Genomic DNA, 23,241 nt, shown 5'->3' on the forward strand with positions numbered 1-23,241 from the left:
TTCTTCGGCGTTTTTGTTTTCCATCATCATCTGGCTCCCCCGACTGCAAGTCAGGGCCAACACGTGATCAGTGAAGCTCGCAGACTGAGCGAGGGAATCCTTCGTTTTGTAGAGTCTGTGATGCAGCACAGCAGGAAGCCGAACACAGAGTTAATTTGAGGCAATACATTCACTGAAGTGCAGTTTGAGAACAGTTGCACAATTAATGACATGTTAAGTGGTGAGTTAGTGGTGAGTCAGTGAACGAGGTCGTGAAGCCCGGATTCAGTAAAAAATGAATTGCGAGTTCATGACTCGCACATCTCTACTGCTTTACAATGTAAATGATTTCTGTTTGTTTTATTAAATATAAAATATAAATGTCTTGTTCTGCCTATTATGGCTCAGTTGACACTAGGTAAATTAACAATCTGAAACATATTTACAAAAATACAATAACTATTGTGACATATGGTCTACATCCATGACAATCATTCAATGCAAATTATCCTATTGTGTTTATTGTTTTACAAAGGTGGCGAATGTCTCTTGTATATGTACGTACAAATGCGTGATGACATCAGATGCCAGCCAGGTGAGTGTTGATGACGTCTGCGGGTGGGGGTGGGGCGGCGGTAGTCTCCCTGATAGTCTCCCTGATAGTCTCCCTTGTCATTAGCGTCATCATTACCACTGGTCAAGCAGGCAAGTACGCAAACACAGTGAGTTAGCTTCCCTTCTGCCTTCTGTTTTGTTGCCATCGGAGTCCAGAAAAAAAAGCCCACATGGAGAACGCTTTTCACGGAGAGTCAAAGCGTCTAACGCCGGAGGAATCCGCGCTGTTTCTCCAGGTAAGACTATAGCAAGTTTTAACTGTTTTAACTAGCTTGTTCTTCTACAAACTCCTGCAGTAACATAATGTTTAGTATGGCGTTGGTGCTAACTTGCCCTAGTGTCAGCACTCGTTGCTATGGTTACTGCTCGCTTCTAGCTTGTGGTTAAAAGTGAGTGAACGTCGGCTCAGAAACTACGTATTTGAATCACGCTTCACTTAACTACTTTTGAGTACTACAGTACGGTATTGATTGCTTAGGGCTAAAATACACGGATGACATTGATTTTGATTGATTATTATTACTATTATTGTTGTTGATTATAGCCAATTACAGTAATCCCGCATACGTTTATCCCGGCTAATTGGCACTAGAATTTACTCGGCCGACTTGACATGCTCAATTATAAATGCAATATTGTTGTAGTTAGAGCATAGAAAACCTGTTTACGACCTTCTAAATACGGTTTTAAGTTTATTAGAGCCCTCTAGACTTGAAATAACACCCCTATAGTCACCTTTACATACCTGTTACCCAATATAGTAGACATAATAAGAGAAAAGAAGACATTTAAGACTTAAATCAGGCTTTTGCTCATGTGTGTTGCTGTAAATGTGTTGCGGTGCTAGGGGAGCTTAATGGGGGGGCGGACAGGAAGTGACGTCAGGGGTTTAGAGTCGCTTTAATAATAGCAGAGATTTTGCATCACACGTTAACTGTGTTACTTTGAGCAATGAAAGGCTGCGTTCAAAGACACCACGTCATTTAAGTTGAATTTACAAGCTATGAGTGCATTTTATGGGATTTTCGAGCACACCTAAATGCTGATAAAAGTGTGCACTTATTCTTCTTCTTTGTATTACTGTTGTGATGTTCGGAGTTTGGCGTGTCCATGAATGCACCTCAAGAATGAAAGAGAGATTGTGAGTTGGTGATATATACTGTATACTGTATATGTTGTTGGAATTGCACTGCTGTTGATGTGTTCAAGTCAGAATAAAGTTAGAAAAGAGTGTCAGACTCTCAGAATCAATGTTGCCCCATTTTCAAGTATCTGAGCATGCACAAAAATGACCTGAGCATACCTTGGATACCTGTGAAACCTGAGAACTTCCATTCTGTCATATTTTGTATATGACTGATTTCAAACAGATGGCATATAATAGGTGTGTTCGAATGTTTTTAGGTATCTACTGCAAAAACACTAAAGATGGAGATCGACTGCTATGGTCTTCAGGGCTGATACTGATACAGATTTTTAGTAGTCAAGGAGGCCGATAAGCGATATTTGGAGCTGATATTCATTTGCAGTAAAAATGAAAATATTGGCGATTAAATTTTGAATAATAGAAACTCCAACTTTTGAGTTACTTTAACTCAAATTATATTTCTTATACCATGCAGTACAATTCATCAGAGTACGGCAATGACCAGACATTTACTTAGTTGGAGTGTGCCATTTGGGTTCATGTAGGTGTGCATGAACATATTGTGTGCAAAACATGTTTGTGTGCAAACATATTGTGTGAAATGTACTGAGTAAAAGCATAAATTAAAACATTAAAGGGACAGTTCGGATTTTTTGACATGAAGTTGTATGACATCCCTGTCAGCAGTGTAGTGCATCAACAGTAAATTTACCCCACTTCGTCCGGTGAGCCGAGTTCTGGTCGGTTTTCGTTGTGGAGGAATGTGGTTCCGGCTAGTTGCCGGGGTCTCTTAAGTTAAGCATTTTGCTTCTCAAAACAATATGCTTTCAAAAGAGTAATATATTTTGCAAAATCCACAAAAAAGTCAGACCTCTCAATCGCTTGGGGCTATTTTCTCTCTGTTCGAATCACTGCGCGTTGCCACTTGTCCATTGTTGTGTATGTCTTTCAGTGTTTACATACGCGGATGAGGCCCGCGGAGACACGAGAGCGTTAGCATCGCAGCACTCTTCATGCGCGCATGTAAACACTGAGGAACACATACACATACACACACATGGACAGGCGCCATTTCTTTTGGAGATAGTCCAGACGCTTGCTGGACTTTTTTACAGGTGCCCTGAAGCCTTCTTCACAACAATTGAACCTCTCGCCTTGAAGTTATTAATGATATGATAAATGGGTGGCTCAAGTGCAATCTTACTAGCAGCAATATCCTTGCAGGTGAAGCCCTTTTTGTGCAATGTAATGGTGACCGCACGTGTTTCCTTGCAGGTAACCATGGTTAATGGAGGAAAAACAAAAGATTTCAAGCACCACCCTCCTTTTAAAGCTTCCAGTCTGTTATTCTCACTGAATCAGGATGAGCGCGTCATCAGCCTTTCACCTATGTTAACCAGAGAATCAACATAATGTCAGCTGGACCTTTTGTGGCAGGAGCTGAAATGTTTTTTGGGGATTCAATTCATTTTCATGATAAAGAGGGACTTTGCAATTTAATTGCCATTCACTTGATCACTCAACATAACATTCTGGAGTATATGCAAATTGCCATCATAAAAACTGAGGCAACAGACTTTGTGAAAATTAATATTTGTGTCATTCTCAAAACTGTTGGCCGTGACTTTAATTGATAACAAGCCAGGTCAGATTAGGGGTTAAATTGGCGTGTTTGCATGATGGCATACACTGTAAATCTGGCAAAGGTGCAAATGGAGCACACTTCATACTGTATGTTTGGCAAGAGAGGTTGAAGGAGCTATTTATTGAGCCTGTTGATGCACCGAAGTTGTTGTTGTTGGATGTGCTGTCTTTATTCGGCCTTGCAAAGTGACATATTTGTTTGTCTTTATGCATGCCAGGGTAATTGAAGGTTTGTCCAGCTCTGTTTGTGGTTTCAGAACCAGTTCAGCTTCACTTTAATGAATGAATGAATATCTAAAACATTCAGGCATTGCGTGATCAGTGAGAACGCCCATGTAGCCTTGTGGACAAGGCAGCAAGTGCATACATACAAAAGTGTACAGCATGCAAAAGTACATGCTTACTTTACATCTACATTACTTTATTATTTATTATTTATCCCACGCTCCCTATCCTTCTCCAGGAAAAGCTCTGTTACTTTGTTGTAAAAGTTTGATGACTTTCTGTTGCACTGGATAAATTCATTCATTCCTTCAGCAGAGCATACAAATATATTTAATGCATTTGACTTATTGCTAAATCTAGCTCTAGCTAATGCTGCTGCTTATATATTTCCAGAAAACAGCAGCTCCTCAGCACATTACATTTCTGTGTATTTTATTTATTTTATTTTATAGAACAATTCTATACGGAAAAGAGTGTGTATTCCTATGCATTCTTTCACCCATGCGTGAGAAGTGTAAGTATGGAAGTGCACGAATTGAGACACTTGTTACCTTTTCACCAACCTCTCCTATGCGCCCCATCATCATCCCAATTTTCTCTTTTTTCCTGACTTTTCCTTCTTTTGCCTCCATATGCTCCACTTTCCTGCTCCACTCATCCTTCTTGACCGTGTGACCATGCTTGCCAAGATGTGCATGAAGAGGGCACGAGGCTGATCTGGCTGTCACATGCCGTCGGCGGGGTCACACACACAAACGTGCCCTGACCTTCCAGCACAGACCTTATCCATGTGCTATAAGCTGGCTTGTCAGAGGAGGCGAGAATGGTCTCGACTTATACCAGGAGCCTTTTCCTATCACACGACGAGAGGGACTTTTATTTTGGTTTTGGCACATTAGGGCAATAGCTTTGGGTCTAGTCTAGCAGAAAAGAGAATGACTGGCCTGGGGGACATGACATTAGAGTATAGTTAAGGGGTGTGCAAAGTGCTTTCCACAGCTTATTTTTTTATTGGCCTTTATCATATTCTACAGATAAAATTCAACACGGCCTGCAGTAGAACATTACAGTAAAGCCCAGCTTTTCGTGGGGGTTACATTCCACGCTAACCAGCAAATGGCAAAAATCCGCAAGTAATTGATACACCCATAAAAATGTCTATTTGTGTGTGATACACGGCTCACTCCTACCCTTCCAAACTCTCCTGCTGGCTTGACGTCAATGTTCTCCTCCGGTTCCGGATCAACATTTGCAACTGCTGTCAAGGACCACCGAACAAAGTGCGAAATTCCAATGCTTCAGGAAAAAAATCAGTGAAGCCTAAAGACATAAACATGTAAAAATGGCTTTTTTAACAGTGGTGCATGTATGCTGTATGTTTTACTTGTATTATAACATATAGTGGAAGCTCAATTTTTGAACACTCTGGTTTTCAGAGCATTAATTTTTTGGACTAAATGTTTTGGGAAAGATTTTGCCTTAGTTCTTCTATACTGTCTGAGTTATGGTACAATATTGCCCATAACAAACTGTTGTATTTTACTCTTTAGCATGTTGAATCTTATGGTCTTCATTCAGAATTTAGATGTATTTAGAATTATTTTCTGCATGTAAAACTATAATTGTCTTATTTAAGTGTTTTGCGTCAACATTTTTGGTTTATCTGGAATGAATTAGCGTAATTTCCGGGGTAAAAGCCGCTACTTTTTTCTCAGACTTCGACGGAGATGTTTTTTGTGGAAAAACATCAACCTATTTTGCAACATTTTTTTTTTTTTTTGGGACAAAAAATGTTCAGGCCTGTGAATGCTGAATCACGAATGTACACAGAAAGCAAATAAAAAGTGGAAATGGCTCTAACACCCCCCAAAAATAGCACCTGTAGACAAAAATGAATGACTTCTTGTGTGTCTTTCTTTGTAATTATTTTCGTGCATCCTGTCATGATGAGCATGTGTGATTTACTGTCAATCAGACACTGACGGCGGCTGTTTCTTACTCTTGCTTCTGGGACCTTTAAAATGTGTACATTTTTGTCAGGAAACGCTCACAAGATTTGGAACATTTTCGAGGATGTTAAAGCCTTTTAAAGGGTGATTTAGTTGCAGAAGTAATAATTGAATGGATTAAAATTTAAAGAATGACAAATTGGACTTCAGTCTTTCTATATAAAGTTTGGACCGCCCTGGTATAGGTTATCAGATACAAAACAAGACGTGTCAGTGAAGAATATGTTGTTTACAGAGAGAGCTGGTGAGGGAGGTTAAATCCTCAAACAGATTCTTGTGCTCTCATTAATCTGTGTTGATCTGGTTAAAGTCCAGGAGACTCTGAGCCCATAGAAAGCCTTTGCAAAAGTCAAGATATCAATTCGCAAGATGATTGGGACTGTTAGGAGGCATTCTTGCAACCCTAATGAACAGATGTAACCTAATAGACAGCATTTTCGTTTGGAAAACACAGGTTGTTCGGTCCAGACTTTTCAAAGATACAGCTCCAACGGCTTTCCAATGGCTTTTCATTTTGTATCACTCGGAGGTTTCAGTTTTAGCCTCATTAGGAATGGTTTGTGTGTTGGAAGGCATTTTTTGACGGGACAGGGTCAGTGCTCACTCGCATTGGGGGTTGGGCTGGGTTGTCTTGGGTTGGTAGGCAATTTTTGGATCCCTGTGCAGGTTTGTTGTTGACCCGGTTGGACTCACGCAGTGTATTAATAACCCTTGCCATATTGTACACTAGCAGGAAAATGTACACACACCAAGGCAAAATTTTGGCATCTACATTAAGGGAAAATAATGCTAACTAGGGCATATGCTAACCGAGGTTCCACTATATAACTAATTGTTTTGAGATTTGGATTCCGGGATTTGACTGTTCCTGATAGGAGTCGACACTTCATGTTCGTGACAGAGAATCGGCTTAAAATAGTTTAATCACAAACATGCTTCGGTTAGGTTGTGACTTTCTTCATATGTCTGTTGATTGGCAACTTTTGGTGCAATGCTAAATAATGCCAGTGTGAACGATAAGTTAGTCACACCGCACTACAAGTCTGAACACAGCCTTCTTGGTTTCACTTCCGGTTCAGTGGTTACAGTCACCATTTTCCTTCTTTACTACATTACACAGAATAAAATATGAAAAAGTAAAATACACTTGAGTTCATCCTTCAGATCAGTGTTTTCAAAGTCTAAGAAATAGAAGACTTCAGGGGAGGCGCAGCAGTGTGAGAAAAATGAAGAAAAACATATATATTTAACAAATCCTGCTAAGCTAATTTCAGTTATTTTTAAAGGCAAAATAAATTGATATTATTTCCTACAGTCAGAGAGTCTAAAATATTTAGTGTTCTGTAGTAAACCAGTTTTTTAGGGAATTGGCGAGGCTCCAAACCGAGGCTCGCTGTGCCACGCTTTGAAAAACCCTGCTTTTTAAAAAACGCTCACCAAGCTAACGTCGCATGGGACGTATTTAACCCCAGATTCAAATTGTAGAACCTCAGAGGTACAAATTTTGAGTTTCTGCTGTACACATATCATCAATGTACTCTATGGATCCTAGCTTCCGACACAGCTAAACCACGCCCACTCTCGGTGTCCCCTCTATCTTCTAAAATCATACTCACATTTTCTGCCTATTTTGTTTTGTTTTTTCTTGGTAACAGTTTTATTTATATCACTCAGCTGCTCACATATTTTGACATTTCTTAAGTTTCAAAGTTTAATCCTCAGTAGTAATCCCTTTCAAAGCTCTCCCTCCTGATTAGAACAGTTGTACCTGAGGTATTGTGGTGGTTTTGGACAGGGTAGAGTGATTCTAGTGTCTGTCACAAGTCGAGGTGTAACGGTATGCCATAATCACAGTTCTGGATGTACCTCGCTTTTAATGTCACGTTTCGGTTTATTTTTGGTACAGTACGGGAACAAAATGCAAAACGTAAAAAACTGCTTAGAGTTTGTGGAAACAGCTTTAGTGACTTTTAAAATGCAAAAGTAAAAGTAATTTCAAATAAATATGAAATAATAAAAGAAATAATGAAAGTGCAATGTAGACAAATGCAACGTGAATGATTATGTCAAGGGAGAATTTGCTGGCTTCCAAATAGACAAGAGACGAGACAGGTTCTTTGTGACGTACAATTTAATTTATATGCCAGGAGACAAATCAATACAACGTCAGCGGACGGCTTCTTGAGAAAATGTCTAACTTCTACAGCGTGTGATGTCATTATGGTGTGCATATGCGAGGGGAGGAGGACTCTGAATTGAAAGGTTGAAGCTAGGTCAGATGTCATAGGTTATTATACACTTTTATTTGGGAGTGTCACAAGATCTCGTGAGATTAAAATGTGACAAGATATGTTGTTCAGATAAAACCCAAAGCTAGGAGACAACAGGAGACAACCACCATGGGGAACGACGATATCACAAGACAACACACAAAAGAAATAGAGAGATACTGATAATAAATATCATTCTAGCTATATTCTAGTCATATTGCAGATGTAACAAATTTTTCCAACAGATTAAATTTATTTTGGATATTAAAGTAGCTTATTGGTTGAAGTATTAAAAGTTCCCATCTGGTAGCCCGAGCTGGCATCGCTACTAAACAATGGCGGCACATTGCTTTCATCTTAACCACTTGGAGAGCACACAAATGACTTGGACATCAGTCATCTTTATTATTCTGATTACGGATAAACCAACTCAGTGGTAAGATGACATTGTTTGATGGCTTTTGCTTCGCGTCATGAACTCTACTACAGAAATCAGTATTTTCTACATGTCCGCTTCTATTATTATTACTATTATTTCGTGATGAAGTGGAAAATGTGCCCATTGTTGAAACCTTTTTAACATATTGCCTTGAGTTCGGCTGCATTGTCTTTTGTGTAATCATTTTCAATTCTTGTATATCGGTAATGTTTGACAGCAATTGCTGACTAGATGTAATACATGAACTGTGTGTCCTAATGAACGTTACATACAGTAGCTATTTTGACTGACATACTTGTATTACCAGTACTCAGGTTATGTACACAACTATTGAGGAGTTATGTGTAATTATCTTCATGCCATATTGAATGTAATTATGATATCAACTACTTTGATTACCTGTAAGCTTTGAAAATGTGAATGCAAAATACTAATCATTAAGATTTACAATAGTATTTCAAAGTTTACCGGTTAGATTTGATATATGTTATATGTTTTACAGAAAGAGGTAGATCATTTTGACTTGGGTCAAAGTGCGTGATATACCCCTGATCCATCCATCCATCTTCTACCGCTTATCCAAGATCGGGTCGGGGGGCAACAGCCTGAGCAGGGAGGCCCAGATTTTCCTCTCCCCAGCCACTTCGTCCAGCTCCTCCTCCTCGGCGGATCCCGAGGCGTTCGCAGGCCAGTTGGGAAACATAGTCTCTCCAAAGTGTCCTGAGTCTTCCGCGAGGCCTTCTACCGGTCGGACTTGCCACGAACACCTCCCCAGGGAGGCGTCCGGGAGGCATCCTGACCAGATGCCCAAGCCACCTCATCTGGCTCCTCTCAATGCGGAGGAGTAGCGGTTCTACTCTGAGTCTCTCCCGGATGACAGTGCTTCTCACCTCATCTCTAAAGGAGAGACCAGCCACCCTACGGAGAAAACTCATTTCGGCCGCTTGTACCCGCAATCTTGTCTTTTCGGTCATTACCCAAAGCTCATGACCATAGGTGAGGGTAGGAACGTAGATCAACCGGTAAATTGAGAGCTTTGACTTTTGGCTTAGCTCTCTCTTCACCACAACAGACCGATGTAGAGTCCGCATCACTGTATACCCCTGATATACATGTATAACACGTGCTCATACTTTTTTTCTAAATATAGTAAATATATATATATATTCTACATTTATAGTAGGAGGGAGATCTTTAGGACATGGTCATTTTAAATCTAGCTCACAGGCTGAAAAAGTGTGAGCACACCTGTTGGAGAGGATTCCCAGCTTCTGGGATGCCAATGACTGTGGTCCGGGCGCCCCTTCCCCCGACATAAGCCACGCTCTGCACCTCCAAGTTCAACCTCATGGAGGAGTGGAACACAACATGGGAGCGCTCCACACACCCAGAGCAAATAATACTTATGAGCCGACTACGCACGGCCTGGATCGGACTTGCCAAGGAGGGAGTTGGTCACTCTCAACCTACTGCTGACCAGTGTCAGCAAATTCGGAGCGAAATTATTAAAGAGCACAACGCACACAACCTAAGCAGTTTTGTTCTGCATTTTCTTCTCTTATTGTACCCAAAATGAACCAAACCGTGACCTCAAAACCATGGTATGTAAACATGACTATGGTGTAGCGTTACATCCCTATAACACACCAAAGACAGGAAGTAACAATTTGTAGGAATGCTTTACGATGGCAGTGATGTGCGGTCAGGAGGAGGCTGTGACATAAAATAAATATTACATATTACTTTGCTTCTGAATGACATACGCCACGCTCTGCACCTCCAAGTTTGTCAGTTAATATTGAACTGTTATGAATGTATTTTCTTCTTTGATTCCAATAGTTTTTAACATTTACTTCAGTAAAAAAAAACATGGAGCATGAAATACTTCCTGATCAAATACCCGTGAGAATGATGAGGCTGCTGTGTATGGAAAGAAATGTGTGTCTTTTTATCCAATCAAACAAAAGTAATGGATTTTCAAACAAAATAAAAGATTTGGAAACAATAACAACATTTGCAAAGAAAAAACAATTCGCAAACAAAAAGATTTGCTAACAAAAAAAGATTTGCAAACAAAAAAGAGCTTTTATTTGCTAATCTGTATGTTTTGTTTGCAACTCTCTCTCTCTTTGCATGCAGCACTCACGTTTTCAATTAGCTACATTTTTTGAATGCGACCATGCATATGCATGCGCATTTCAATTAAACAGGCTATGGGCGGGGCCTCCTCTGGATGACGTTAGAAGCCTTTTTATTGGTCAGTCTCGAATACAGCTGGCTGTCTGATCTTTCAACATGGCGGAGCTACACAGAGAGGAAAATGCGACTTTAAAATGTCAGTAAAGCTTTTTTTTATTCCTTAGAACATGTAACACCAGATATGTAAAGCTTAGTGTGATGTTTGAAACTTCAATTTGTGTTAAAATGCAAGACCTCGACTATATCAATGTTGATCACTACCATAACACAAACAATAAAGACCTACAACATATTTTTATCAAAACGAGCCGTCTTCTGCACAATACGACTTACATTGATCTAAATGAGAAGCCAGCAGCGAGAAAAAATTGCAGGGACCTTCTTCTTTTTCTTCAGGTGTACATGGATGATGTGGTGGACATACCTCACACACTTACTCTTCTGTCCCATGAAGACGTCACACAGCAACACCACACAGTCCTTCTCAACTATTTCAAAAAATATGTCTAATCTAATCTGTATATAGAAATCTCTTCTGTAAATGCCCAGACTTCATTTTGATTACAAATAATGCCTTGTCCCTACAATGTAGCGCTTCTAATCTGTTCTGAAAGTTTGAACTTTACTTTTATTTTGTCACATGTACATTGTACAGAAAAATGTGTCTTCATCACCTTGGTCAGTGAAGCATCCATGCGTGGAGGCATTCTGGGTCCAAGTGTCTTGCCCAAGGACACAACAGCAGTGCTTGCAATGGAGGGAGCGGCATTTGAACCGGGAACCCTGTGGTTACTCGACGACTGCTCTACAACGTGCTAATTACAACAGCAGATTGTCTTCCTGAATCTTTGCAATGAAGGGAGAGAAAATTAATGACAGCACGTGATTATTTTACATTGGTTAAAATAATAACTAATCCTCAACACTCTACATACCTTTTTGCTATCCATTACTTTTTGCCAAGTTGTCATTCAAATTGTCTTGTGAGTCCATTTACTCCTGGAGTGTTCTAAAGAGCAAAGCAAAGTAAACATAAGATCACATTAGCAACAGTGATGTAACATAATTCTTGACATTTGCCCATAAAATTATGTTCTCAGACAAAAAATAACTGCGTAACTCCCAACCATTTATGTCTGTAATAATGTATGTAATGCTCGCTTGACCAAGGACTTCTTCAGGGAGAATAACATCACTCTTTTGGACCATCCTGCATGTTCCTCTCATTTAAATCCCATAGAGAACATTTGGGGATGGATGGCAAGGGAAGTTTATAAAAATGGCCATCAGTTCCAGACAGTTGATGCCCTTTGTGAAGCCATCTTCACCACTTGTAGCAATGTTCCCACTAGCCTCCTGGAAACACTCGCATCAAGCATGCCCAAGGCAATTTTTGAAGTGATGAACAAGAACGGTGGAGCTACTCATTACTGAGTCTGACTGACAACATTTTTTGTTCTGTTTTGGAGAGTTTTTTGTTATTTTTTGAGCGATGGTCTTAAACTTTTGATCAGCTGAAAAACAACCTATTTCATTTTTTTTATTATTTAAATTACAATCTCCAAATGTTTTTTGTCTCACTCCCCCTTCTTGTTTTTGCATATTGTAGCTCTACTTAAAACCTCATTAAGACCCAAATGTGCAAAATGCAAATTCTAGCAATTTTTCAATTGGTTTTTAAGATTTTGATCAGGAGTGTATACTTTTAATCCAAGCTAAAAAAAACTTATCCAAACTGGACTTTCAGACCACACAGAAGGTGAACAGACTTTTACAACAAAGTAAAAAAGCTTTTCCTGAAGAACTTGTCCTTCAGTACAAAAGACAACAAATGGTTTTTCAGTTTATTAAAAATAATTATTAAATGGGACTGGAGCTGCAACGATTCATCAATTATCCAATTAATCAACCACGATTTTGGTATTCGATCGTTTTTTAATTTAAAAATGTAAATATCCTGATTTCAGCCTCTCACATGTGAATGTTTTTAAATTTCCTTAGTTATGCATGAAAGCAGGCCTATTATCTTTTGTGTTTTAGGCAAAACAAGATACACTAGGTCCCCAACTAACGAACACAATTGGTTCCAGACGACCGTTCGCAAGTCGATTTGTTCGTAAGTCCAACAAAAGGTAATATTACCAATACATGTACGTGTATACATATACAGTATATGTGTATGTATGTAAATATGACTTTGGATGTAGTAGTAATATTAAACAAAGATAATTGATGAAAAAAAACAATAATAAAAATGATATAATAATACGTAATGATAAATGTTATTTACCTTTGAAGAGGAGTGGTCGAGCATATGTCGTTGGTAGTGGTGGAGGAGGAGGAGATATTGAAAAAAAGGACAAATTGTCGTCATTGTTAGGGGTAGAGGTAGTGTTCTGTGGGTGGTGTAGAATTAAGCAGGCCTATTAACTCTTCATAAACTTTAATCAAACACTCTGTCCGGGTTGCATCGTACAACTACAATTTAGCTTTGCATTTCTCCTTTACACTCTCTCCCCACCTTCTTCCTCTACCTGTTGGTCCCATTAGCAGTGTCACAGTGCCCTCTACTGGTCAAGCATGTAGCAGTATAAATATGGAGTTACTACAAGGCAAAATACATGAAAATATAGACCAGTCAGCTTGCGTTCGTATCTCTGAATGTTCTCAAGTCGGATGTTCGTAAGCTGGGGACCTAGTGTATTCACAAAAGAGTGTTTTTGCCTCTTTTGTGATATGCTGCAGACCAAACAACTAACTGTTTGTGTTTGCTTCATATGGATTTGGTCTGTCTGGGGGCAGTCAGACCCACATTTTCACATGGTAATAAGTCATGGCCCACTTTATTAGAGGCAATATTTTTTAATTAAATAAAATACAATTAATTAAATACAATAATACAAATAAATACAAAAATACATACTGTACATCACAAATAAATAAATGCTTACATGCTTACAAGTGCATTTGGGGCACATATAGACAAACAACCATTCACACTCACATTCAATTATTCATTCATTCAATTTAGAGTCACCAATTAACCTAACATGCATGTTTTTGGAATGTGGGAGGAAACCGGAGAAAACCCACGCACGCACGGGGAAAACATGCAAACTCCAGAGATGCCCAAGCAGAGATTCAAATTCAGGTTTTCCCTATCTCCTGATCTTGTGGCCAACATGCTAACCACTCTGCCACCGTGCAGCGATATATGTACATATAATATAAAATAATATAGGACAAAAATATAGAATTCATACATAAGAATAAATATCAAATGACACAAAATATATAAGAAGTTAAAGGGCTAGTGTATCAATTTAAGGAAATCTACATTTCAAATGGTAATCGAAATATTATTTACATCTCTTTTGCACAAACAATTCACTTACCACGCTACACTGGAACATGTTTCTGACGCAGGGCAGATGCTGTCCACAGTACACTAGGGCCTAACCGATCACTCGACTAATCGAAACAAGCTTCAGATTATTCGACCAAAAAAGAATTGTTAGTTACAGTCCTAACTGTGGCCAAAAAGTCTTTGAAAACAACATTTTTAACGAAAGTGAATTATTCTCTCCTTTTCTTGTTATCATTTTAATGAGCAACCTCTATTAACATTAAAAAAAGCCTCCAGCCAGTGCCTCACCACCCAGACCCTTCTGGCACGTCACTGCTGTTAGTAAATTTGTTGTGAATAAATGAAGCGCTTGAGGACAAAAGGGCAGAGTACAAGTTAAACATCAGTCTACTGCAGATTCTCGACCTTAGCGTTAGGAACTTAGTAAACCATTAAATGAATATGTGATATGAAATATGTCCTCCTATTCTTCTATCTAGCTATTTAAATGTTAGTTCTGGCCAAGTCATCTGACCTTCCCCAAGCAGACCCCCCTTTCCTGCTCCAGGATGCCATGACGTGACATTCCTGTGGAAGCAGCAAGACCGTCCTTTTTCTAAGCAATGTGTTTTTGCGCGCTGAAGAGATTGCAAGGAAACAGCTTGTCAGGGGCAGGCAGCTGCTGCTTCCTCCATTTTTGGGGGGCGAGGGGGTCTCACCAGCCGTGATGCCGTGGGGGAGAGGTGGCTCGGTGGCCTTGCTGCTGCTCTCAGGCCGAGGAATGGGTCGGGCAAAGGCCAGGTATGATCAGGTCTTCCTTCGTGGTTTGGCTCAAGATGCTGTAATGTTGAGAATGATTATTTTGTCTCTTTGCTTATGGTTTTCAATGATTGTGTTTTTAGCATCAGTCTCCATATCCTTGACAAGCAACACTTGATTAAGCATGCATGAGCTCCCTGTTGCATGTGTTCCCTTGAGGCTAAGAGGCTTGCATGGAATTTGCAGTGACGTTTGACACATGCATCTTTTACAGTGGGTTACAGTATTCCTCGACAGAGCAGTGCTGCTGTTTTGTCTTAATTATTGTGACTAAGTCCAAGACCACTTTTTACATTGTGTTTAGTGTTCTCCCGGAGTGACTGTAGTTTGCTGTCCGACTCTGTCTCACTAACATGAATTCAAACCCAAACACTCTCAAGAGGCTGGCATTTTCTCTAGTGACCACCCTTAGCTTGTTTCCAAAAACAAAAATTCCATTTGAGATTTTAACCCTTATGGTGTGCTTTCTGTCTGTTTACATTCAAGTGGATGCTTTAGCTGCCAGTAGTAGTGTTGCAGCAGTAAAAAGTGAAAATGGGAGGTTGTCCTAAGTGATTCAAATGCAGCCAGTAGCCAATGCTGACAAACCTGTTGCACTTGAGTAAGTTGCGAAACGTTTTCACTCCATTTTTCTTTCATTTTGCCTTGCACGCCTCTTCTGTCTCTCTGTCTCACACACACACACACACACACACACACACACACACACACACACACACACACCATACCTGCCGTCATGCTCAGGTATGCAGCCAGGTGTGTTGTTGTGAATGTCTAGTAACTCCTAATTAACAAATTAAGTTAAACATTTCATTAAGTGTTGAACATGCTCAAACTTCATTTGTTGGATTCCCTTTCCCGATGCATTTCTATTTCAACAAACATTTCTAATTCCTCCAGCTCCTCTCAGGGGATCCCAAGGCGTTAGAGACATGTGTCCTGTCCACACGGGAATGCTTCCTGTTTTTTGGGGGGCGTTTTTTGGCGGGTTGAAAAAAAATGGCATCCACACAGTATCGGATCAGTAAATAGTCACATCCACATGGGAAAGGCTCAGTGGATCAACGGATGTAATACATAAGGCACACCTACACATGGCACTGTAAACAGACGCACGGACAGAACCATGTGACACACCAAAACTATAGAAGAAGAAAGAACGTGTGCGCAGAAGGGCTGTCGTTTTCCTTGTGTCCAGCTTGTCTTGACTTACGATGAAGTGGAATTACTGCTGCGAGCCACTTTGGAATATAAAACAAAAAAAGATATCAGGAGAATGTCAACTGGGAGTCATGCCAGTCCAGATATTCCGATATTATGTTGGCTTTTTGGCAGCAGTACACAACCGCTCATTTCTGGTCACGTGACGACGACGGGGCGATGACGTCATCGCTTTCGGAAAGTAGTGGTTTGCTTACCTACACGACAATGCCAAAGCGGTGTTACAGATTTTGGATAAATGATAAAATACTTATAGCCTCTCCCCATGTGGACGGGCTCTAAGTATCGCCAGATTTGGTGTTGGGTGTGTGATCCAGGATGGCTGAATAAAGAAGCAATGCTGGGAGTATCATTCGTCCACATTTGTATTAATTCCAGAAGATACAATGTACCAAAGTGTAACTTACAACAGTTTGTTACGTGCAATACTGTACAATAGCCAAGACAGTGTATGAGAGCCGAGTCAAAATTATTGCACAAAATTTTGTCGAAAACAGGGAGATTTTAAAAAACAAGGTTTGACTATATTCGAAACCAAAATTCAATCTGCTGGGTTACATATTTTTTCTCTGTAGGGTGGCTGGGTTGTCCCTGAGAGATAAGGTGAGAAGCACTGTCATCCGGGAGAAACTCAGAATAGAACCAGATGAGGTGGCTCGGGCATCTGGACAGGATACCTTCCCGACGATTAGGGCACGTCCAATCGGTAGCAGGCCTCGGGGAAGACCCAGGACACGTTGGAGACGACTGTGTCTCTCAACAGGCCTGGGACTGCCTCGAGATTCGCCGGAAGAAGCTGGACGAAGTCGCCGGGGAGAGGGAAGTCTTGGCTTCCCTGCTTGGGCTGCTGCCCCCGTGACCTGACCTCGGATAAGCAGAAGATGGACAGATGGGTTAAATATGTGGGTTATTTTTATATTCTGCTATAATTACCGTTTTAGATTGCATGAAAACGTTTTAAAATATGCAATGGAACCCTGGTTAGCGTCATTAACCCATTCGAGAAGCTTCAGCTCAAGCCGAAATGTACTCTGACCGAATCAATTTTTCCCATAAGAAATCATGTAAATCCAATCAATTTGTCACAGAAAAACTAAAATGTTAAGACTAAACATATTTTTATAGTTTTAAAATAATATTTTACAGGGATACTTTTACCTTCATTGAAGACGTGATAGTTGGCAAATACATGATGTGGCAGCGAGATCAACACGAACGCCACCTTTGTTTTTTGCTAGAGTTATTTCTGGAATTCAATAGTCTTTCTCACCTCAGCTGCTTTTCTTTTGCTCACGGCTGGAAAATAACCCAAAATGGAGCTAAAAAATGTTGGGGTTGGGGGCGTGTCACCTAAGGGGCGGGATCAGGTGGGAATGATGTGTTAATGCTCAAGGTGCCACCTCTCCCTACTGCATTCCTGCCCCGGGCTTGGAGCCTTACAACAGCTTCCTTTTTTATTGCGAGAGATTTGTAATACCGCTGAGTCTAGTTCCATAGTTTCGTGTGGGACTCTTTCATAATTGCTGGATTCTTTCGGCGCTGCGGACATGGGAGGCAGAGAGGAGGTCATGGTGACCAGGCCACTTGGAGCCACCATGCAGTTTTCACGCAACCGGTTCAACAATTTCAGGATGCGTCCGTCACAGAACCCGATGAGGAGCAGATACTTAAAGAGTTCCTCGCAAAAGAAGATATCCAGGTAGGGAGTTCTGCTGTGGTTGTGCATACTTTTCAAAGTGAATTTAAACCTTTTCTGACTCGGAAATGTACTTTGTTTTCCAACAAGTACCAAAAGAGTTGGTCGAGGGTCAGTGATTAAAATTGAGTGCTTGTACTAACACATGCATCTTCCCAAACCGTGAGTCAGGACCCCAAATGGGCCGCGGATTCATTTTTATTGACAGCAAAATATTGTAAGCACATGGAATAAACACACAATTTCTTTACATAGGGTTGTTCTGTACATAGGGTTGTTGTCATAAATTAATATTTGGTATTTCATCATTTGTTTATATGCATGTCTGTATTGATATTGGTCAGTGTGGAACCACATTTGTAATTTGGGTCTTGAACTGAAAGTGTCTCAGTGCACACTTTTCAAAGTGAATGTACTTTGTATTCCAACATGTACTAAGAGAATTGATGGACAAGGCAGTTGACGAAAGCGATCAAGAATCAGACACACAATTTCTTTGTCAATGGATTTTTAATGCATGTTTGATGCCGTAAATTCAAAATTCTGTAGTGTTGTTATTAGAGCTGAAAAAAAATAATCGATGCGTCGATGATACGATTATTCAATTAATCGACAACTATTTTGGTATTCCGTTAATTGTTTCTTTAGTTTACAAATGTAAATATACTCGGATTTCAGCCTCGCAGATGTACCTGTAGATGTTTTTTAATTTCCTTAGTCATCCGTGAAAGCAGACATATTATGTGTTTTAGGCAAAAAAAAAATCTTCATACATCAGCTTTGACTTTGGAAAACCACTAACTGTGTTCATATTGATTTGTTCCGTCCAGGGTCTAACCGATTACTCGATTAATGAAAAGATCAATCGACTAAGAAAAAATAACATCCCTAGTTATTTTTAAAGAGTTGAGGTTTATATACTGTATATCTTGAGACACTGTGCCGTAGTGCATACTTTTCAAAGTAAACGGGTTTATAGAAGTCAGAGACTAGCATGGCACATTGTACGTGACTGACATGTGGCATTTACGCTCATTTGTCAGTGAGTTTATGTCTTAGTTGCCAAAGACACTGTGATCATTGCCTCACAGCTTAGTTATTTGCTTGGCTTGTGACTGGTGATAGGTGATTGGTGATTGCTTGTCTCTCCTCGCTCATTGTGGTGACATCATGCCGTCTTGGATTCTTACGAGTGTTTGTGGGGTCTCCAGTTTCTGCCTATGGAATGTGACCACACACACAAAAAATTGTTTTGCTGGTCACTTCCTGTATCTCTGTCTGTATGCTTAGGTATTTGCTGATGTCAACAGGCAAGAGTCTTCAGAAAGTCCTGCTCAAGACAAATGGGCTGTGTTCAGTAGTAGTAGATGGAGGTGTTGAGCTTTCACTGACATCTAGCGGTCCTGAGAGGTATGTCTCCAGGCCACATTTTACAAGAACAATAGAGAGACGCCCCCTACTCCCCCGCCCCTTCGCCATCTCCTCCCTCCCTCCATCCAGCTCCCTTTGTCTCTCCATCTAAGTGCCGGCTCATCCATCCTCCTCGCTCCACCCCATCTTCACTGTTCACCCAGACTTTGTGTGCGTTGTCCTCAACCCACCCCCCCACCTTTTGTTTGCATGCACGCCTGTGATTTTTTTACGTGTGTGTATGTCTGTGCCAGAGACCCCAGCCCCACCGAGATGAGCGTGGAGCCCTGGGTCAGCCCGCAGCATCAGGCCGCCGCTGAGCACCGTCCACGCACGCCGCCCTCACCACCTTTCCAGGATCAGGATCAGGATCAGGAGCAGCATCCGGACCAAGTCTGCGTGGACTCCTACTTCACTGAGCTGGAAACCATTCGGCAGGGGAGTGGCTACACAGAACTTGACATTGCCAGGAGGGATTCCAGACAATCAGAAGGTAAAAGAACATGACATTGATGAGCTGATAAAATGATGCTTTCGCAATGGCAACATTCACAGGAGAGCACATTACCATGACGACATTATCAGAGTGTTTTTTGTTTTTTTACAAGCCTATTTTCATGTATGCAAATGCTCTTTATTGTGTTATTCTGCCCTTCAAAGACACCCGATTGAGTGTTATGTTAAAGAGAGGCCCTGTTTGTCTTAGAACCCTCTCAAGTCCAAATGAGGCTACATGTGACTTGACACACGACCACATGCATGGTCTGTGTGTCTGTGTGTGTGTCTTGTGTGTGTAGCCATGCGGAGGGTATGCAATCCTGTTTGTGTACAGCTTTAAAGGGGTATTGCGTTCGTTCACTATCAACAAAGACATCTGTATTTGCAAAAGGCTGCAGATTTATGTTGGACCTGCTAACAGTGCTAATATTAGCTCAGTAATATCTTGTTGAATACTGTAAACGCATTAACAAAGCTGTACACAGTACAGTATGCATGCTTGCCTTGCTCGACTATAAAGATTTTTATCGATCACATTAATGCTGCGTTCACACGTCGATAGTCTGGTTAGGGCCATAAACTATTGTTGCACTTTGGTGTGGTTCACTAGACTGGTACAGTTAATCCGCGCACATTCGCGATTCAGCAGTCACAGACACAGGAAATCTGCAGATTATTGGTCAAGAATGTATTTTTTTTCTCCGTAAAAGGGCTTTTTGCAGAAAAGACATCTCATTTACCTTAAGTCGGTAATAATTTGTATATAAGTAATAATACAGTTACAATATACATGTACCACTGTTAGAAAGCCCACAATTTGTATATGTTTATGTCTTTGTGCTTCACTGACAGTGTTTTTTTTCATCAAGCGTTGAGATTTTGCACTTTGTTTTGCTACCATAGTAGTGTGCTGATACAGTATGCAAAAATCTTTTGGCCCATGGAAGCACTAGCATCGACAGTCATGGATCATCTTAACTCATTCAATCCCAGCCATTTTTCAAAAGACAACCCCTTCAGTACCAGCCAATTTAAACAATTTTGACTGATCTTTCAAGGCACACAGAATATTATATTCTATGGCTATATAAACATGGACCTTACCAAAAGAAATACAGTATTAGACTCCCATTGTGGTTGTTTTTGTGGCATTAAATTGACCCTCAGGTCTAACATTTTGATCAGGATTGTGTTTACATTGTGCAAAACACGTTAAAGTCGTATAACTTTGTTGCTGGGATCGGGCGCTCGGGTTTATAAAGATGTATAACTACGTCTTTGGCATTGAATGAGTTAACATTATCCTTTATTAGTGAGGCACATTTAGGGATTAAATCTGGATTGTGTCACAAGTGAACAGTAGCAATTGAAGCGAGATGGAAGGGTTGTGGAGCTGATTCTAATCTGATAACAACACTTTTATTGCAAATGTTGGGGTTCTTTGGGTTCTGTTTTTTCGCCATTCCCTGGTGGTCTTGGAACGTAACGCCTGTGAATACCAGGGCTCTACTGGGATCTACTTGTCATGAGATCAAAGGCTGTCCAGTACAGAAGACATGCATAACGTAATGACTTAATTGAGCAGCTTTCGTGACATATTACACTCCCCTCCAAATGTTTGGCGAGACTTGCAATTGTTGCCAAACTTTTTGAGGGGAGCATACATATCAAAACATATAGAGTAATCCCTCGTTTTTCAGCTGATTGGTTCCAGACACAGCCCTGATATGTCCATTTTCGCAAAGTAGGATTAATTATTTATTAATGGAATATTTTTAAAGACATTATTAAAGCCCTCTAGACATGAAATGACACCCCTTTACATTCCTGTTACCCAATATAGTAAACATAATAAGAGAAAATAAGTCATTTAAGATCTAAATAACAATCATACTGTACTAGTGTGTGTTGCTGTAAACGTTGTAAATGTTCAGGGAGAAGAGTGCGGGGCCGGACAAGAAGTGACGTCAAGGTTTCAGAGCTGAGTTTTAGCGTTACGTGGGTTACGGCTGCAAAAATAGCCCGTGTTAGGGATTATTGTGCCTGTCATGAAATCAGTCAATCCTGCAGCAAAAGCCTGTTGTTCGGGTGATCAATTTTGGTGCTTGTGTGTCTCACCCAACATTACAGTAACATTACTGACACCTAGTGACCAGTGTAGAATACTACATATCAGAGGTGGGAGAAAGTCAGGGTTTTTCGTAAGTCTCAAGTCTTTAATCTCAAGTAAAGACGTACGAGTTGAATTCAAGTCTCAAGCCATGACAAGACAAGGTTGAGTCAAGTCCGAAGTCACAGGCTTAAAATTTTTGAATCGTTACATGTCATAAGCACTGTTTAGTGTCTCCCAAATAAAATTCCATTTTAACCAGTGTGGCAAGACTTAGTCACAGAAAAAGAATGCTGACTTAGCATTCATGATTCACGTAACCCACACCTTTGTTGTTTGTTCTTAAACCTGATTGAACGTTAATAGATGCGTTCAATAAGGCCGGTTCAAAGGGAAAATATGTTGTCTTGCTGGAAATGACATAATAACGATTACGTTCATTGAGTACTTTGAATGGGGCACATTTTAGTCAACACGCTCACTGAAAATCTCAAGTATTTCCAAGTCATCAGACTAAAGTCCAAAATCAAGTCCCAAGTCATTTATGTCAAAGTGGAAGTCGAGTTGCAAGTCTTAGATAATATTGTCAAGTCGATCCAAAGTTATCAACACTTTTAATTGTGAAATGCTTATTTGAGTCAAAACATTTGCTTAAATATGTATATTTTGACTAGAAATAGGTCATATTCAACCACGAAACAGCATGTTTATTAGTTAACGTATTTAAAAAAAAAACATTATACAGTGGAGCTGTGAAATTTGAAGTGCAAAGTGGCGAGGCATTACTGTATTGCATATTACCTATGTGTTCTTTTGTGTATCAGAGGGGGAGCAAGAGGAGCAGTGGCTAGCCGACGCCGGTCTGTCCACCCTCATTAGTGAGGACAGCGAGGATGTGGACAACCTGCTTCTGATGTCCACCTTAACACGCACTCAGGCGGAGGCAGTCCAGCGTAGAGTGGATTCGTACACAAAGTCTCTGCGCAAGAGAAACAAGACGGCTCCGCCGCACATTCGCGACGTCTTCAGTCAGGTGAGCCGTTGTCGTGGTTTTGGCATTGTTCCACCTCGTTTTGCTCGCTTGTTCTAATGATGACGAGCAAACCTGAAAGCAGATCACATCGAAAGGTCATGCGTTGTCTTCCCCACCCACAGAGGAACAACACTGACATTCTTGTGAAGCTGATCTTGCTGCACTGATACACTCTCTGTGTTGTGTGTGCTGCGTGTTATTAAGGACTCTGTATTATATACAATTGTGCATAAAAAGTCTGTCCAATTCAAGCATATTAAGTCCTAATAATAGATCATTTTCTTCAGCAGAACTTGAGTCTGCCTGACTCTCAGCCTGGTGAAGAATCGGCCCAAAACAACATGGCATCAGCCTCCAAAGCCAGTCTGTCAGGTGAGAGCCCGTAAATGCAAAATTACCCTGAATGCTCTATTTATAACCCTTTTTTTTATCTAAACCACTAAGAAGACAGGTGTTAATTGGAGACAGGCTGTTCTGAAATGTGAAAGTTCATTATATACAGCAACGTGATTTTTTTAAGTTTAAACGTGATTTGGAGTGCATGAGAAAGCGTAGCGTAGTGAACCTTGGCTACAGGCGGT

The 23,241-nt window shown here is 40.4% G+C and overlaps 1 protein-coding gene across 4 annotated transcripts in view; it reads left to right on the top strand.

The window, feature by feature from the left end:
- Window positions 1-640: 640 nt before the first annotated feature.
- LOC129186902 (rho GTPase-activating protein 40) overlaps window positions 641-23,241 on the top strand; it is a 38,708-nt gene continuing 16,107 nt past the window's right edge. Inside the window, exons 1-4 of one of the 4 annotated variants that reach the window (XM_054785630.1) lie at window positions 641-830; window positions 19,274-19,512; window positions 22,452-22,660; window positions 22,948-23,032. In XM_054785630.1, the coding sequence (XP_054641605.1) occupies window positions 19,293-19,512; window positions 22,452-22,660; window positions 22,948-23,032 (514 nt within the window). In that variant the 5' untranslated portion in view covers window positions 641-830; window positions 19,274-19,292. Of the gene's footprint in view, window positions 831-14,543; window positions 14,675-17,296; window positions 17,613-19,273; window positions 19,513-22,451; window positions 22,661-22,947; window positions 23,033-23,241 lie in introns of those variants that run through there. The other 3 variants (XM_054785629.1, XM_054785627.1, XM_054785628.1) reach the window with 3 other exon arrangements.

This window comes from Dunckerocampus dactyliophorus, chromosome 8 (genome assembly GCF_027744805.1).
Source record: "Dunckerocampus dactyliophorus isolate RoL2022-P2 chromosome 8, RoL_Ddac_1.1, whole genome shotgun sequence".
NCBI lineage: Eukaryota > Metazoa > Chordata > Actinopteri > Syngnathiformes > Syngnathidae > Dunckerocampus > Dunckerocampus dactyliophorus.